Source organism: Rhinoderma darwinii, chromosome 10 (genome assembly GCF_050947455.1).
Source record: "Rhinoderma darwinii isolate aRhiDar2 chromosome 10, aRhiDar2.hap1, whole genome shotgun sequence".
Lineage (NCBI taxonomy): Eukaryota > Metazoa > Chordata > Amphibia > Anura > Rhinodermatidae > Rhinoderma > Rhinoderma darwinii.
This window is the reverse complement of record NC_134696.1, coordinates 106,193,512-106,210,926: the sequence shown is the minus strand read 5'-3', so window position 1 is coordinate 106,210,926 and position 17,415 is coordinate 106,193,512. Positions and strand designations below refer to the sequence as shown.

The 17,415-nt window shown below is 50.6% G+C and overlaps 1 protein-coding gene across 1 annotated transcript in view; it reads right to left on the bottom strand.

The window, feature by feature from the left end:
* The window catches only part of LOC142661671 (low-density lipoprotein receptor class A domain-containing protein 2-like), a 28,047-nt gene extending 11,969 nt beyond the window's left edge, over positions 1 to 16,078 (bottom strand). Inside the window, exon 1 of the mRNA XM_075839090.1 lies at positions 15,807 to 16,078. Within this exon, the coding sequence (XP_075695205.1) occupies positions 15,807 to 15,885 (79 nt within the window). The 5' untranslated portion in view covers positions 15,886 to 16,078. The remainder of the gene's footprint in view (positions 1 to 15,806) is intronic.
* Between the last annotated feature and the right edge of the window lie 1,337 nt (positions 16,079 to 17,415).

Here is a 17,415-nt window from a genome sequence, read left to right as displayed (position 1 = left end):
GTTTAAAAGCGGAGGGAAAGATACCAGAGGAAAGAGAGAGGTTAAATATTTTAGTGAGGTGACTAGTGACAGCTGGGGAGAGGGACTGGAGGAGGTGTGAGGGGACAGGATCACTAGGGCAGGTAGTAGGACGAGAAGAAGAGGAGCCTCGAGACGTCTTCTTCAGTTATTGGGTCAAATGCTGAGAGTGAAGAAGAGGGAGTGCGGGGGGGAAGGGGATCGATGTTACTAGGGGACCGGGAGATAATATCATGCCGGATGTTGTCAATTTTAACTTTAAAATAATTGGCCAGGTCTTCAGCACTGAGATCTGTGATTGGCGTCTGCACTTTAGGACTAAGGAGGGAGTGAAAAGTATCAAAGAGGCGTTTTGGATTATTAGATAGTGTGGAGATGAGAGAAGTGAAGTAGACTTGTTTGGCGCGGTGAAGGGCAGAGTTGTAAGTTTTGAGCATAAATTTGTAATGGAGGAAATCTGCATCCAAATGCGATTTTCTCCACAGTCGTTCGGCACATCTCAAGCACCGCTGAAGAAAGCGGGATTGAGGCGTGGGCCAGGGTTGTCGTCGTCTTTGTCGGGTGGTTCGGAGTGTAGGGGGGGCTGCTTCATCCACTGCATTTTTGAGAGTGTTGTTATAAAGTTTGGCAGCCAGATTGGGACAGGAGAGGGAGGAGATAGTGGACAATGAGGACTGTAGACTGTCTATGAGTTTCACAGTGTTAATGGCATGTCGATTTCTGTATGTCTGATACGTAGGGATGACCTGAGGAGGCAGAGAATATTTGATAGTAAAGGAGAGAAGATTGTGGTCAGAAAGCGGGAGAGGAGAGTTAATAAAGTCAGAAACTGAGCAGAGCCGGAAGAAGACCAGGTCAAGTGAATGCCCGTCTTCATGTGTAGGAGAGTTAGTAAGTTGTGACAGACCGAGGGACGAGGTTAAAGATAGAAACTGGGAGGCAGATGAGGAGTATAATGTCCCCATAGCTGCCTCCACACAGTATAATGTCCCCATAGCTGCCTCCACACAGTATAATGCCCCATAGCTACCCCCACACAGTATAATGTCCCCATAGCTGCCTCCACACAGTATAATGCCCCCATAGCTGCCTCCACACAGTATAATGTCCCCATAGCTGCCTCCACACAGTATAATGCCCCCATAGTGCCCCCACACAGTATAATGTCCCCATAGCTGCCTCCACACAGTATAATGTCCCCATAACTGCCCCCACACAGTATAATGCCCCCATAGCTGCCCCCACACTGTATAATGTCCCCATAGCTGCCTCCACACAGTATAATGCCCCCATAGCTGCCCCCACACAGTATAATGTCCCCATAGCTGCCTCCACACAGTATAATGCCCCCATAGCTGCCCCCACACAGTATAATGCCCCCATAGCTGCCTCCACACAGTATAATGTCCCCATATCTGCCTCCACACAGTATAATGTCCCCATAGCTGCCCCCACACAGTATAATGTCCCCATAGCTGCCCCCACACAGTATAATGCCCCCATAGCTGCCTCCACACAGTATAATCTCCCCATAGCTGCCTCCACACAGTATGATGCCCCCATAGCTGCCCCCACAGTATAATGCCCCCATAGCTGCCTCCACACAGTATGATGCCCCCATAGCTGCCTCCACACAGTATAATGTCCCCATAGCGGCCTCCACACAGTATAATGCCCCCATAGCTGCCCCCACACAGTATAATGTCCCCATAGCTGCCCCCACAGTATAATGCCCCCATAGCTGCCCCCACAGTATAATGCCCCCATAGCTGCCTCCACAGTATAATGTCCCCATAGCTGCCTCCACACAGTATAATGTCCCCATAGCTGCCTCCACACAGTATAATGTCCCCATAGCTGCCTCCACACAGTATAATGTCCCCATAGCTGCCTCCACACAGTATAATGTCCCCATAACTGCCTCCACACAGTATAATGCCCCCATAGCTGCCTCCACAGTATAATGCCCCCATAGCTGCCTCCACACAGTATAATGCCCCCATAGCTGCCTCCACACAGTATAATGTCCCCATAGCTGCCTCCACACAGTATAATGCCCCCATAGCTGCCTCCACACAGTATAATGTCCCCATAGCTGCCCCCACACAGTATAATGTCCCCATAGCTGCCCCCACAGTATAATGCCCCCATAGCTGCCTCCACAGTATAATGTCCCCATAGCTGCCTCCACACAGTATAATGTCCCCATAGCTGCCCCCACACAGTATAATGCCCCCATAGCTGCCTCCACACAGTATAATGTCCCCATAGCTGCCCTCCACACAGTATAATGTCCCCATAGCTGCCCTCCACACAGTATAATGTCCCCATAGCTGCCCCCACACAGTATAATGCCCCCATAGCTGCCTCCACACAGTATAATGTCCCCATAGCTGCCTCCACACAGTATAATGCCCCCATAGCTGCCTCCACACAGTATAATGCCCCCATAGCTGCCCCCACACAGTATAATGCCCCCATAACTGCCCCCACACAGTATAATGTCCCCATAGCTGCCCCCACACAGTATAATGTCCCCATAGCTGCCCCCACACAGTATAATGTCCCCATAGCTGCCTCCACACAGTATAATGTCCCCATAGCTGCCCCCACACAGTATAATGTCCCCATAGCTGCCTTCACACAGTATAATGTCCCCATAGCTGCCCCCACACAGTATAATGTCCCCATAGATGCCCCCACAGAGTATAATGTCCCCATAGCTGCCCCCACACAGTATAATGTCCCCATAGCTGCCCCCACACAGTATAATGCCCCCCATAACTGCCCCCACACAGTATAATGCCCCCCATAACTGCCCCCACACAGTATAATGTCCCCATAGCTGCCCCCACACAGTATAATGTCCCCATAGCTGCCCCCACACAGTATAATGTCCCCATAGCTGCCTCCACACAGTATAATGTCCCCATAGCTGCCTCCACACAGTATAATGTCCCCATAGCTGCCTCCACACAGTATAATGTCCCCATAGATGCCCCACAGAGTATAATGTCCCCATAGCTGCCCCACACAGTATAATGTCCCCATAGCTGCCTCCACACAGTATAATGTCCCCATAGCTGCCCCCACACAGTATAATGCCCCCCATAACTGCCCCCACACAGTATAATGCCCCCATAGCAGCCTCCACAGTATAATGTCCCCATAGATGCCCCCACACAGTATAATGTCCCCATAGCTGCCCCCACACAGTATAATGTCCACATAGCTGCCCCCACACAGTATAATGTCCCCATAGCTGCCTCCACACAGTATAATGCCCCCATAGCTGCCTCCACACAGTATAATGCCCCCATAGCTGCCTCCACACAGTATAATGTCCCCATAGCCGCCTCCACACAGTATAATGTCCCCATAGCTGCCTCCACACTGTATAATGTCCTCATAGCTGCCTCCACACAGTATAATGTCCCCATAGCTGCCCCCACACAGTATAATGTCCCCATAGCTGCCTCCACACAGTATAATGTCCTCATAGCTGCCTCTACACAGTGTAATGCCCCCATAGCTGCCCCCACACAGTATAATGCCCCCATAGCTGCCTCCACACAGTATAATGTCCCATAGCTGCCCCCACAGTATAATGCCCCCATAGCTGCCTCCACACAGTATAATGTCCCCATAGCTGCCCCCACAGTATAATTCCCCCATAGCTGCCTCCACACAGTATAATGCCCCATAGCTGCCTCCACACAGTATAATGTCCCCATAGCTGCCTCCACACAGTATAATGTCCTCATAGCTGCCTCCACACAGTATAATGTCCCCATAGCTGCCTCCACACAGTATAATGTCCCATAGCTGCCACCACACAGTATAATGCCCCCATAGCTGCCCCCACACAGTATAATGTCCCCATAGCTGCCCCCACACAGTATAATGTCCCCATAGCTGCCCCCACACAGTATAATGCCCCCCATAGCTGCCCCCACACAGTATAATGCCCCCCATAGCTGCCCCCACACAGTATAATGCCCCCCATAGCTGCCCCCACACAGTATAATGCCCCCATAGCTGCCTCCACAGTATAATGTTCCCATAGCTGCCTCCACAGTATAATGCCCCCATAGCTGCCTCCACAGTATAATGTCCCCATAGCTGCCTCCACACAGTATAATGTCCCCATAGCTGCCTCCACACAGTATAATGTCCCCATAGCTGCCTCCACACAGTATAATGTCCCCATAGCTGCCTCCACACAGTATAATGTCCCCATAGCTGCCTCCACACAGTATAATGTCCCCATAGCTGCCTCCACACAGTATAATGTCCCCATAGCTGCCTCCACACAGTATAATGTCCCCATAGCTGCCTCCACACAGTATAATGCCCCCATAGCTGCCTCCACACAGTATAATGTCCCCATAGCTGCCTCCACACAGTATAATCCCCCCCATAGCTACCTCCACACATTATAATCCCCCCCATAGCTACCTCCACACAATATAATGCCCCCATAGCTGCCTCCACACAGTATAATGTCCCCATAGCTGCCTCCACACAGTATAATGCCCATAGCTGCCTCCACACAGTATAATGCCCCCATAGCTGCCTCCACACAGTATAATGCCCCATAGCTGCCTCCACAGTATAATGTCCCCATAGCTGCCTCCACACAGTATAATGTCCCCATAGCTGCCTCCACACAGTATAATGTCCCCATAGCTGCCCCCACAGTATAATGTCCCCATAGCTGCCTCCACACAGTATAATGTCCCCATAGCTACCTCCACACAGTATAATCCCCCCCATAGCTACCTCCACACAATATAATGCCCCCATAGCTGCCTCCACACAGTATAATGTCCCCATAGCTGCCTCCACACAGTATAATGCCCCATAGCTGCCTCCACACAGTATAATGCCCCATAGCTGCCTCCACAGTATAATGTCCCCATAGCTGCCTCCACACAGTATAATGTCCCCATAGCTGCCTCCACACAGTATAATGTACCCATAGCTGCCCCCACACAGTATAATGTCCCCATAGCTGCCCCCACACAGTATAATGTCCCCATAGCTGCCACCACACAGTATAATTCCCCCATAGCTGCCTCACACAGTATAATGCCCCCATAGCTGCCTCCACACAGTATAATGCCCCCATAGCTGCCTCCACACAGTATAATGCCCCCATAGCTGCCTCCACACAGTATAATGTCCCCATAGCTGCCTCCACACAGTATAATGTCCCCATAGCTGCCTCCACACAGTATAATGTCCCCATAGCTGCCTCCACACAGTATAATGTCCCCATAGCTGCCTCCACACAGTATAATGTCCCCATAGCTGCCCCCACAGTATAATGCCCCCATAGCTGCCCCCACACAGTATAATGTCCCCATAGCTGCCTCCACACAGTATAATGTCCCCATAGCTGCCCCCACACAGTATAATGTCCCCATAGCTGCCTCCACACAGTATAATGTCCCCATAGCTGCCCCCACACAGTATAATGTCCCCATAGCTGCCTCCACACAGTATAATGTCCCCATAGCTGCCTCCACACAGTATAATGTCCCCATAGCTGCCTCCACACAGTATAATGTCCCATAGCTGCCCCCACAGTATAATGCCCCCATAGCTGCCCCCACACAGTATAATGTCCCCATAGCTGCCCCCACACAGTATAATGTCCCCATAGCTGCCTCCACAGTATAATGTCCCCATAGCTGCCTCCACACAGTATAATGTCCCCATAGCTGCCCCCACACAGTATAATGCCCCCATAGCTGCCCCCACGCAGTATAATGTCCCCATAGCTGCCTCCACACAGTATAATGTCCCCATAGCTGCCTCCACACAGTATAATGTCCCCATAGCTGCCTCCACACAGTATAATGCCCCCATAGCTGCCTCCACACAGTATAATGCCCCCATAGCTGCCACCACACAGTATAATGCCCCCATAGCTGCCCCCACACAGTATAATGTCCCCATAGCTGCCCCCACAGAGTATAATGTCCCCATAGCTGCCCCCACACAGTATAATGTCCCCATAGCTGCCCCCACACAGTATAATGCCCCCCATAACTGTCCCCACACAGTATAATGCCCCCCATAGCTGCCCCCACACAGTATAATGTCCCCATAGCTGCCCCCACACAGTATAATGTCCCCATAGCTGCCCCCACACAGTATAATGTCCCCATAGCTGCCTCCACACAGTATAATGTCCCCATAGCTGCCTCCACACAGTATAATGTCCCCATAGCTGCCTCCACACAGTATAATGTCCCCATAGCTGCCCCCACAGTATAATGCCCCCATAGCTGCCCCCACACAGTATAATGTCCCCATAGCTGCCCCCATAGTATAATGCCCCCATAGCTGCCTCCACAGTATAATGTCCCCATAGCTGCCTCCACACAGTATAATGTCCCCATAGCTGCCCCCACACAGTATAATGCCCCCATAGCTGCCTCCACACAGTATAATGTCCCCATAGCTGCCCTCCACACAGTATAATGTCCCCATAGCTGCCCCCACACAGTATAATGTCCCCATAGCTGCCTCCACACAGTATAATGTCCCCATAGCTGCCCCCACACAGTATAATGTCCCCATAGCTGCCTCCACACAGTATAATGTCCCCATAGCTGCCTCCACACAGTATAATGTCCCCACAGCTGCCTCCACACAGTATAATGCCCCCACAGCTGCCTCCACACAGTATAATGTCCCCATAGCTGCCTCCACACAGTATAATGTCCCCATAGCTTCCCCCACATAGTATAATGTCCCCATAGCTGCCTCCACACAGTATAATGTCCCCATAGCTGCCTCCACACAGTATAATGTCCTCATAGCTGCCCCCACACAGTATAATGCCCCCATAGCTGCCTCCACAGTATAATGTCCCCATAGCTGCCTCCACACAGTATAATGTCCTCATAGCTGCCCCCACACAGTATAATGCTCCCATAGCTGCCTCCACACAGTATAATGCCCCCATAGCTGCCTCCACGCAGTATAATGTCCCCATAGCTGCCTCCACGCAGTATAATGTCCCCATAGCTGCCCCCACGCAGTATAATGTCCCCATAGCTGCCTCCACGCAGTATAATGTCCCCATAGATGCCCCCACGCAGTATAATGTCCCCATAGCTGCCTCCACGCAGTATAATGTCCCCATAGCTGCCTCCACACAGTATAATGTCCCCCATAGCTGCCCCCACACAATATAATGCCCCCATAACTGCCTCCACACAGTATAATGCCCCCATAGCTGCCTCCACACAGTATAATGCCCCCATAGCTGCCTCCACACAGTATAATGCCCCCATAGCTGCCTCCACACAGTATAATGCCCCCATAGCTGCCTCCACACAGTATAATGTCCCCATAGCTGCCTCCACACAGTATAATGTCCCCATAGCTGCCTCCACACAGTATAATGTCCCCATAGCCGCCTCCACACAGTATAATGCCCTCATAGCTGCCTCCACACAGTATAATGCCCCCATAGTGCCCCCACACAGTATAATGCCCCCATAGCTGCCTCCACACAGTATAATGTCCCATAGCTGCCCCCACACAGTATAATGTCCCCATAGCCGCCTCCACACAGTATAATGTCCCCATAGCCGCCTCCACACAGTATAATGTCCCCATAGCTGCCCCCACACACAGTATAATGTCCCCATAGCTGCCTCCACACAGTATAATGTCCCCATAGCTGCCTCCACACAGTATAATGTCCCCATAGCCGCCTCCACACAGTATAATGTCCCCATAGCTGCCCCCACACAGTATAATGCCCCCATAGCTGCCTCCACACAGTATAATGTCCCCATAGCTGCCTCCACACAGTATAATGCCCCCATAGCTGCCTCCACACAGTATAATGCCCCATAGCTGCCTCCACACAGTATAATGCCCCCATAGCTGCCTCCACACAGTATAATGTCCCCATAGCTGCCTCCACACAGTATAATGCCCCCATAGCTGCCTCCACACAGTATAATGTCCCCATAGCTGCCTCCACACAGTATAATGTCCCCATAGCTGCCTCCACAGTATAATGTCCCCATAGCTGCCCCCACACAGTATAATGTCCCCATAGCTGCCTCCACACAGTATAATGTCCCCATAGCTGCCCCCACACAGTATAATGCCCCCATAGCTGCCTCCACACAGTATAATGCCCCCATAGCTGCCTCCACACAGTATAATGCCCCCATAGCTGCCTCCACACAGTATAATGCCCCCATAGCTGCCTCCACACAGTATAATGCCCCCATAGCTGCCTCCACACAGTATAATGCCCCCATAGCTGCCTCCGCACAGTATAATGCCCCCATAGCTGCCCCCACACAGTATAATGTCCCCATAGCTGCCTCCACACAGTATAATGTCCCCATAGCTGCCCCCACACAGTATAATGCCCCCATAGCTGCCTCCACACAGTATAATGCCCCCATAGCTGCCTCCACACAGTATAATGCCCCCATAGCTGCCTCCACACAGTATAATGCCCCCATAGCTGCCTCCGCACAGTATAATGCCCCCATAGCTGCCCCCACACAGTATAATGTCCCCATAGCTGCCCCACACAGTATAATGTCCCCATAGCTGCCTCCACACAGTATAATGTCCCCATAGCTGCCTCCACACAGTATAATGTCCCCATAGCTGCCCCCACACAGTATAATGTCCCCATAGCTGCCACCACACAGTATAATGTCCCCATAGCTGCCTCCACACAGTATAATGTCCCCATAGCTGCCTCCACACAGTATAATGTCCCCATAGCTGCCTCCACACAGTATAATGCCCCCATAGCTGCCCCCACACAGTATAATGTCCCCATAGCTGCCTCCACACAGTATAATGCCCCCATAGCTGCCCCCACACAGTATAATGTCCCCATAGCTGCCCCCACACAGTATAATGTCCCCATAGCTGCCCACACACAGTATAATGTCCCCATAGCTGCCTCCACACAGTATAATGTCCCCATAGCTGCCTCCACACAGTATAATGTCCCCATAGCTGCCCCCACACAGTATAATGTCCCCATAGCTGCCTCCACACAGTATAATGTCCCCATAGCTGCCTCCACACAGTATAATGTCCCCATAGCTGCCTCCACATTAGAGATAATTTCAGCGTTCTCCTGATGTTGTAGTTGACCGCACTTATTTTCGCTTGATTGACAGCCCTCCCTCATGCGTATGCACCAATGGCGGATCACCATAGGGCGTTTTGGGCGGCCGCCCAAAGTGGAATGTAAATTTATCAAATTTTTTCCGCAAATCGAAACTGTGTGGTTATAGCGTATATGTGGGGCGCGGTTATGGTGTATATGTGGGGCGCGGTTATGGCGTATATGTGGGGCGCGGTTATGGCGTATATGTGGGGCGCGGTTATGGCGTATATGTGGGGCGCGGTTATGGCGTATATGTGGGGCGCGGTTATGGCGTATATGTGGGGCGCGGTTATGGCGTATATGTGGGGCGCGGTTATGGCGTATATGTGGGGCGCGGTTCTAGCGTATTTGTAGGGCGTGGTTATGGCGTATATGTGGGGCGCGGTTATGGCGTATATGTGGGGCGCGGTTATGGCGTATATGTGGGGCGCGGTTATGACGTATATGTGGGGCGCGGTTATGGCGTATATGTGGGGCGCGGTTATGGTGTATATGTGGGGCGCGGTTATGGCGTATATGTGGGGCGCGGTTATGGCGTATATGTAGGGCGCGGTTATGGCGTATATGTGGGGCGCGGTTCTGGCGTATTTGTAGGGCGCGGTTATGGCGTATATGTGGGGCGCGGTTATGGCGTATATGTGGGGCGCGGTTATGGCGTATATGTGGGGCGCGGTTATGGCGTATATGTGGGGCGCGGTTCTGGCGTATTTGTAGGGCGCGGTTATGGCGTATATGTGGGGCGCGGTTATGGCGTATATGTGGGGCGTGGTTATGGCGTATATGTGGGGCGCGGTTATGGCGTATATGTGGGGCGCGGTTATGGCGTATATGTGGGGCGCGGTTCTGGCGTATTTGTAGGGCGCGGTTATGGCGTATATGTGGGGCGCGGTTATGGCGTATATGTGGGGCGTGGTTATGGCGTATATGTGGGGCGCGGTTATGGCGTATATGTGGGGCGCGGTTCTGGCGTATTTGTAGGGCGCGGTTATGGTGTATATGTGGGGCGCGGTTATGGCGTATATGTGGGGCCCGGTTATGGCGTATATGTGGGGCGCGGTTATGGCGTATATGTGGGGCGCGGTTATGGCGTATATGTAGGGCGCGGTTATGGCGTATATGTGGGGCGCGGTTATGGCGTATATGTGGGGCGCGGTTCTGGCGTATTTGTAGGGCGCGGTTATGGTGTATATGTGGGGCGCGGTTATGGCGTATATGTGGGGCGCGGTTATGGCGTATATGTGGGGCGCGGTTCTGGCGTATTTGTAGGGCGCGGTTATGGCGTATATGTGGGGCGCGGTTCTGGCGTATTTGTAGGGCGCGGTTATGGCGTATATGTGGGGCGCGGTTATGGCGTATATGTAGGGCGCGGTTATGGCGTATATGTGGGGCCCGGTTATGGCGTATATGTGGGGCGCGGTTATGGCGTATATGTGGGGCGCGGTTATGGTGTATATGTGGGGCGCGGTTATGGTGTATATGTGGGGCGCGGTTATGGCGTATATGTGGGGCGCGGTTATGGTGTATATGTGGGGCGCGGTTATGGCGTATATGTGGGGCGCGGTTATGGCGTATATGTGGGGTGCGGTTATGGCGTATATGTGGGGTGCGGTTATGGCGTATATGTGGGGCGCGGTTCTGGCGTATTTGTAGGGCGCGGTTATGGCGTATATGTGGGGCGCGGTTCTGGCGTATTTGTAGGGCGCGGTTATGGCGTATATGTGGGGCGCGGTTCTGGCGTATATGTGGGGTGCGGTTATGGCGTATATGTGGGGCGCGGTTCTGGCGTATTTGTAGGGCGCGGTTCTGGCGTATATGTGGGGCGCGGTTCTGGCGTATTTGTGGGGCGTGGTTATGGCGTATATGTGGGGCGCGGTTATGGCGTATATGTGGGGCGCGGTTATGGCGTATATGTGGGGCGCGGTTATAGCGTATATGTGGGGCGCGGTTCTGGCGTATTTGTAGGGCGCGGTTATGGCGTATATGTGGGGCGCGGTTATGGCGTATATGTGGGGCGCGGTTATGGCGTATATGTGGGGCGCGGTTATGGCGTATATGTGGGGTGCGGTTATGGCGTATATGTGGGGCGCGGTTATAGCGTATATGTGGGGCGCGGTTCTGGCGTATATGTGGGGCGCGGTTCTGGCGTATATGTGGGGCGCGGTTATGGCGTATATGTGGGGCGCGGTTATGGCGTATATGTGGGGCGCGGTTATGGCGTATATGTGGGGCGCGGTTCTGGCGTATTTGTAGGGCGCGGTTATGGCGTATATGTGGGGCGCGGTTCTGGCGTATATGTAGGGCGCGGTTATGGCGTATATGTGGGGCATGGTTATAGCGTATATGTGGGGCATGGTTATAGCGTATATGTGGGGCGCGGTTATAGCGTATATGTGGGGCGCGGTTCTGGCGTATATGTGGGGCGCGGTTATGGCGTATATGTGGGGCGCGGTTATGGCGTATATGTGGGGCGTGGTTATGGCGTATATGTGGGGCGCGGTTATGGTGTATATGTGGGGCGCGGTTATGGCGTATATGTAGAGCGCGGTTATGGCGTATATGTGGGGCGCGGTTATGGCGTATATGTGGGGCGCGGTTATGGCGTATATGTGGGGCGCGGTTATGGCGTATATGTGGGGCGCGGTTATGGCGTATATGTGGGGCGCGGTTATGGCGTATATGTGGGGCATGGTTATAGCTTACATGTACGTCAGCAATCAGGTGGAGTAACCAAGTGTCTAACAATTTGCCCAAATAGATCACGCCCGTTGCCATTTTATTACGGTTGGCGCACTTTGTGCCATGTTCTCCTCAGTGTACCCCTCTATCACTGCTTCTAGTAATGTCGCCTGCAGGCAGCCATCTTTCTCTCCGGTCACCGGTGGTCGCAGTTTGTGGCCCGCGGTGATGAGTCTTTTATTGCCTCGGTCTCCAGGCAGCTGCACCTCCTGGAATCTCTCCCCGCGCCGCGGTCATGGCTGGAGTCCGACAATCATGAGATCTCACTTCTGACTTGTACAATGAAAACGAAAACAGGTGAAGGGAGAAGAAAATACTGGGAGGAAAATAACAGAGAACATCATGGCAGCAGCAGAATGCCAGAGGGGGTGAGAAATCATCACCGGCCCTAAACAGAGCCAACAGGGGGCGTCAATGGTCACATTTAAAGGGGAAGACGTCCGACTTCATAAAGAGACGACGCTCAGCCTCCAGTCTATGATGATGATAACCTCTATGTAGGTGGCCGTCTCACCTGACATCTCCAGCACATAGGACGGCACCGCAGCGCTCTGCTAACCCTATATCCATCCTATAGGTGGACACTGACCGGCGTCCCACACGTAACACAAAGCTCGGCCTTTCAACCACAATCTCCTCATCCAGGTTTGATAATCCGGCGCTTGTTATAACAGAAGAGCAGAGAGAACTTCATGAGCGGGTTTATGAGGTACACGCGGGAGACGTGCGCTCGCTACCGATATCTGGAACTCATACAATACGGCTGAAGAGCGCGTCCTCCCGGCGTCAAGCTCCACCAGCACTTCTGGAAGGTCGTCTTCACACGTTCAGGATTTCACTGGCATTTGGGTATCGATTCTGCGCCTAAATCCTCATCAAATCCACCCACGTCCCGCATTTAATGCAGCGGAAAAAATCTGCGTGGAATAACGACCTCGCTGCAAAGTTTTATCTCTGCCGCATGCTCAATATTCCACAAGGAAGAGCCGCAGTGAATTAATAAACCACGTGCGGATCTGCTGGCACAGCCACGGCACAAAGTCATGGTCAGCCGGCGGATGTTTTTAAAAATGCCTGTCAGCAAATCCTGAATGTGTGAACATAGCCGACGGCTTCCGCTACACGGCTTATATTACTACATGATCCGCCATCATCTGTTTACTCATGTGTGCCGCGTTTCTGCGTTTTCATTGGATAGAATAGAGCAGCGTCACGCTATAATTACCGCCACAAACCAACAGACCCCTGAGGGAAAGAGCTGACAAAAGGTGAGAACAGACACGGACAGACTGCGGGGAGATTCGTGATTACGGGCACAACCGGCCGGAGACAGCCATCTGCATTTGCGGTCCGTGCTCCCATTATAAAGTATGGGACGGTCCCTAAAATCAAAAAATATTTTTTACAGAAGTTTTTTACAGCACGGACTTGTAAATATACGGGAAGGTGTCAGTCAGCCAAAGAAATAAGGGTCTGTTCACATCACCGTTCGCTTTTCGTTCCGGGGTTCCGTCGGCGGTTTCCGTCGGGTGAATCCTGCAACGGAAAGTCAAAGTGAAACCACAATGGTGACGGAAACATTGCTAATGGTTTCCGTTCGTCACCATTCCGGCAGGTTTCCGTTTTTCCGACGGAATCAACAGCGCAGTCAACTCCGCTATTGATTCCGTCATTAAAACGGAAACCTGCCGGAATGGAAGCTGTTGTTTCAGTTTGACTTTCTAGGGGATCCGTGTGAGGTTTCTGTCGGGTGAACCCCGGAACGGAAAGCGAACGGTGATGTGAACAGGTCCTAACGGAAAGCACAGATGGAACACCAGAACGGAGCCTTACACTGCCTGTCACAGCAGCATGGACCGGCCGCGGTCTGTAATGGAGGCTGCAGATAAATCAGCTGTATGAGGGCGTCCTGCTCGGTCTCCTGTGCTCTCATCTGCTGTGAGGAGCCGCCCTGTATCAGTGCATCAGTGTATCAGTGCGGGCTTCTCTACTGCCGAGCACAGGAGACCGAGTAGAAGTCTCATACCGCTGATTATCTACAGCTTACACCACGGACCCCTCAGTGCTGCCTTGTATTTAGCAGGAACAGGGACACTGAAAATCCCAACACTTGTAATATTACTGTGTGACAGCGCCAGGAGCGTGCACCAGCATCAAGCCGCGACGTCAGACGAGCGCATTCTACCGCCCACTAATGTGTCTGAGCCGGCGGCATCAAACACGCAACAGTTTCAAACACGCCCTGAAAACACATCTATTTAGACCGGCCGATAACATTCCCTGATCGGACTCCTTTCCTGGCCCCCTTTACATTAGTAGTGAGGCCCCCCATTCAGCAGCATCCCCCCCACACTCCCTGCACCCCAATAGATTTCATGTCCATCATACACGGATACCGGCTGGTGACGGATCATGCAGCTTCATGTTACCACCCCGTGTGTATAAAAGATGGAGGAGCGATGGACTGACCAAACACTGTTACATTGTGTGTCTCCCTTAGGCCGGGTCACACCAGCGTGTTCAGTCCGTAAAGGACGGAACGTATTAAGTCCGCAAGTCCCGGACCGAGCCCACTGCAGGGAGCCGGGCTCCTATCATCATAGTTATGTACGACGGAGTCCCGGCCTCGCTGCAGGACAACTGTCCCGTGCTGTAATCATGTTTTCAGAGAGAAAAAACCTGCCGCTTTGTGTTTCTGCGAGTGGTGAAAAGCTGGCCGGGAAAAACAACAGCTCTGACTCGCACGGACATCAATGGCGGGTGGTGAGGGCTGCTGCTTTTTTAGCGCTGATTCCGAAGCGGTTTCGGAGTCAAAATCAGCTCCAAAAAAACTCTGTGTGAACTGACCCCAATAAATCCAATACATGACAACGCCAAGATCCCAGCGCCAGCACAAAGCACCAGACTTTCAGAGTTAGGCCTCATGCACACGACCGTGTTTTTGCGGCCGCAATTCCCCCGAAAATCCACGGGAGAATTGCGGCCCCATTCTTTTCTATGGGGCCGTGCACACGACCGTAGTTTTTGCGGTCCGTGCACGGCCCGGGAGCCCGGACCGCAGAAAGAAAGGGCATGTCTTATTACGGCCGTGTTCTGCGGTCCGGGCTCATTGAAAACAATGGTGGCGGCCATGTGCATGTCCCGCGATTTGCGGGCGGCCTGCGGCTGACAGTCCGCTGACGGCCGACCCGAAAATCACGGCCGTGCACACGGCTACGGTCGTGTGCATGATGCCTTACTTTGTGGGTCATAAATATGAAGAACTCCGAGACGTGTAATCCAAAAGATACGACCGGATCAACAAGCCGATCCCTCCGGCAACGTATCACGCGGCACAGAACAGAAAAACGTCCGGAAGCTGCGCCAGATCTAGTTATAGGACAACAATGCCAGTTTATAGGACGTCTTCTCAAGTTCCAATGCAGAACTTGTGGTTTACGGAAAGGGGTTGCGGTCAGACGGACGCACGGGACGTATTTACAATCGTATAATCACAGGCAGAAAGTTACAACACAATCAGAAAAGGAGACGTCACATGTGGAATCACTTGCTGTAACGAGCTTGTATTCAAGAAGGCGATTACGGAAGACCGCGGCGGTTTTGCACGTGGACACCACCGTTGTGTATTTAATCCACAGTTTTGTACAAAACCCACGACAGCCGTAAACGGAAGAACGTAATGAATTCTCCAACACTAACTGTATCCGGACGGAACTTGTAATCACGAACAGCATCAGCCCAGCACAACGAACCCCACAATCACCAAACACACAAAACACAGGCCTGAGTCACTGACGATCCCCCCAAACCCTGTTCATTTATGGTCAAAAATAATGACACTAAAGCCGGCGACGAGACGCAGAGCGCTGCCAGTTACCGGTTTCTATGGAGTAGACTGGTGGCGTCATCATCATCAGCAGCACAAATAATGGCGGCACGGGCTGTAGCGTCTTCATCCTGACATCCCGCCCCGACCTGCTGCTTCTCCTGTAACAGCTGCAATCTCCTCACAGATCAGGACGGACACAAAGTACTTTTTTTTCTGCTTTAGCTACAACGACCCCTCAAAGTTGCTTTTGTCTAAACCTCTTTGTTATTCGTTTTTGTTTCTCTTCGTATCCATGACACCTAGGGGGAAATGATTGAGAAGGGGGTGAGAGAGGTGGGATGGTGAGCGCCTACCACTATAATACTGCCCCCTATATACAAGAATATAACTACTATAATACTGCCCCTATATACAAGAATATAACTACTATAATACTGCCCCCTATATACAAGAATATAACTACTATAATACTGCCCCCTATATACAAGAATATAACTACTATAATACTGCTCCCTATATACAAGAATATAACTACTATAATACTGCCCCCTATATACAAGAATATAACTACTATAATACTGCTCCTATATACAAGAATATAACTACTATAATACTGCTCCTATATACAAGAATATAACTACTATAATACTGCCCCTATATACAAGAATATAACTACTATAATACTGCCCCTATATACAAGAATATAACTACTATAATACTGCCCCCTATGTACAAGAATATAACTACTACAATACTGCTCCTATATACAAGAATATAACTACTACAATACTGCCCCTATATACAAGAATATAACTACTATAAAACTGCCTCCTATATACAAGAATATAACTACTATAATACTGCCCCTATATACAAGAATATAACTACTATAATACTGCCCCCTATGTACAAGAATATAACTACTACAATACTGCTCCTATATACAAGAATATAACTACTACAATACTGCCCCTATATACAAGAATATAACTACTCTAATACTGCCCCTATATACAGGAATATAACTACTATAATACTGCCCCCTATGTACAAGAATATAACTACTACAATACTGCTCCTATATACAAGAATATAACTACTACAATACTGCTCCTATATACAAGAATATAACTACTATAATACTGCCTCCTATATACAAGAATATAACTACTATAATACTGCCCCTATATACAAGAATATAACTACTATAATACTGCCCCTATATACAAGAATATAACCACTATAATACTGCCCCCTATATACAAGAATATAACTACTATAATACTGCCCCTATATACAAGAATATAACTACTATAATACTGCCCCTATATACAAGAATATAACTACTATAATACTGCCCCCTATATACAAGAATATAACTACTATAATACTGCTCCTATATACAAGAATATAACTACTATAATACTGCTCCTATATACAAGAATATAACTACTATAATACTGCCCCTATATACAAGAATATAACCACTATAATACTGCTCCATATATACAAGAATATAACTACTATAATACTGCCCCCTATATACAAGAATATAACTACTATAATACTGCCTCCTATATACAAGAATATAACTACTATAATACTGCCCCCTATATACAAGAATATAACTACTATAATACTGCCTCCTATATACAAG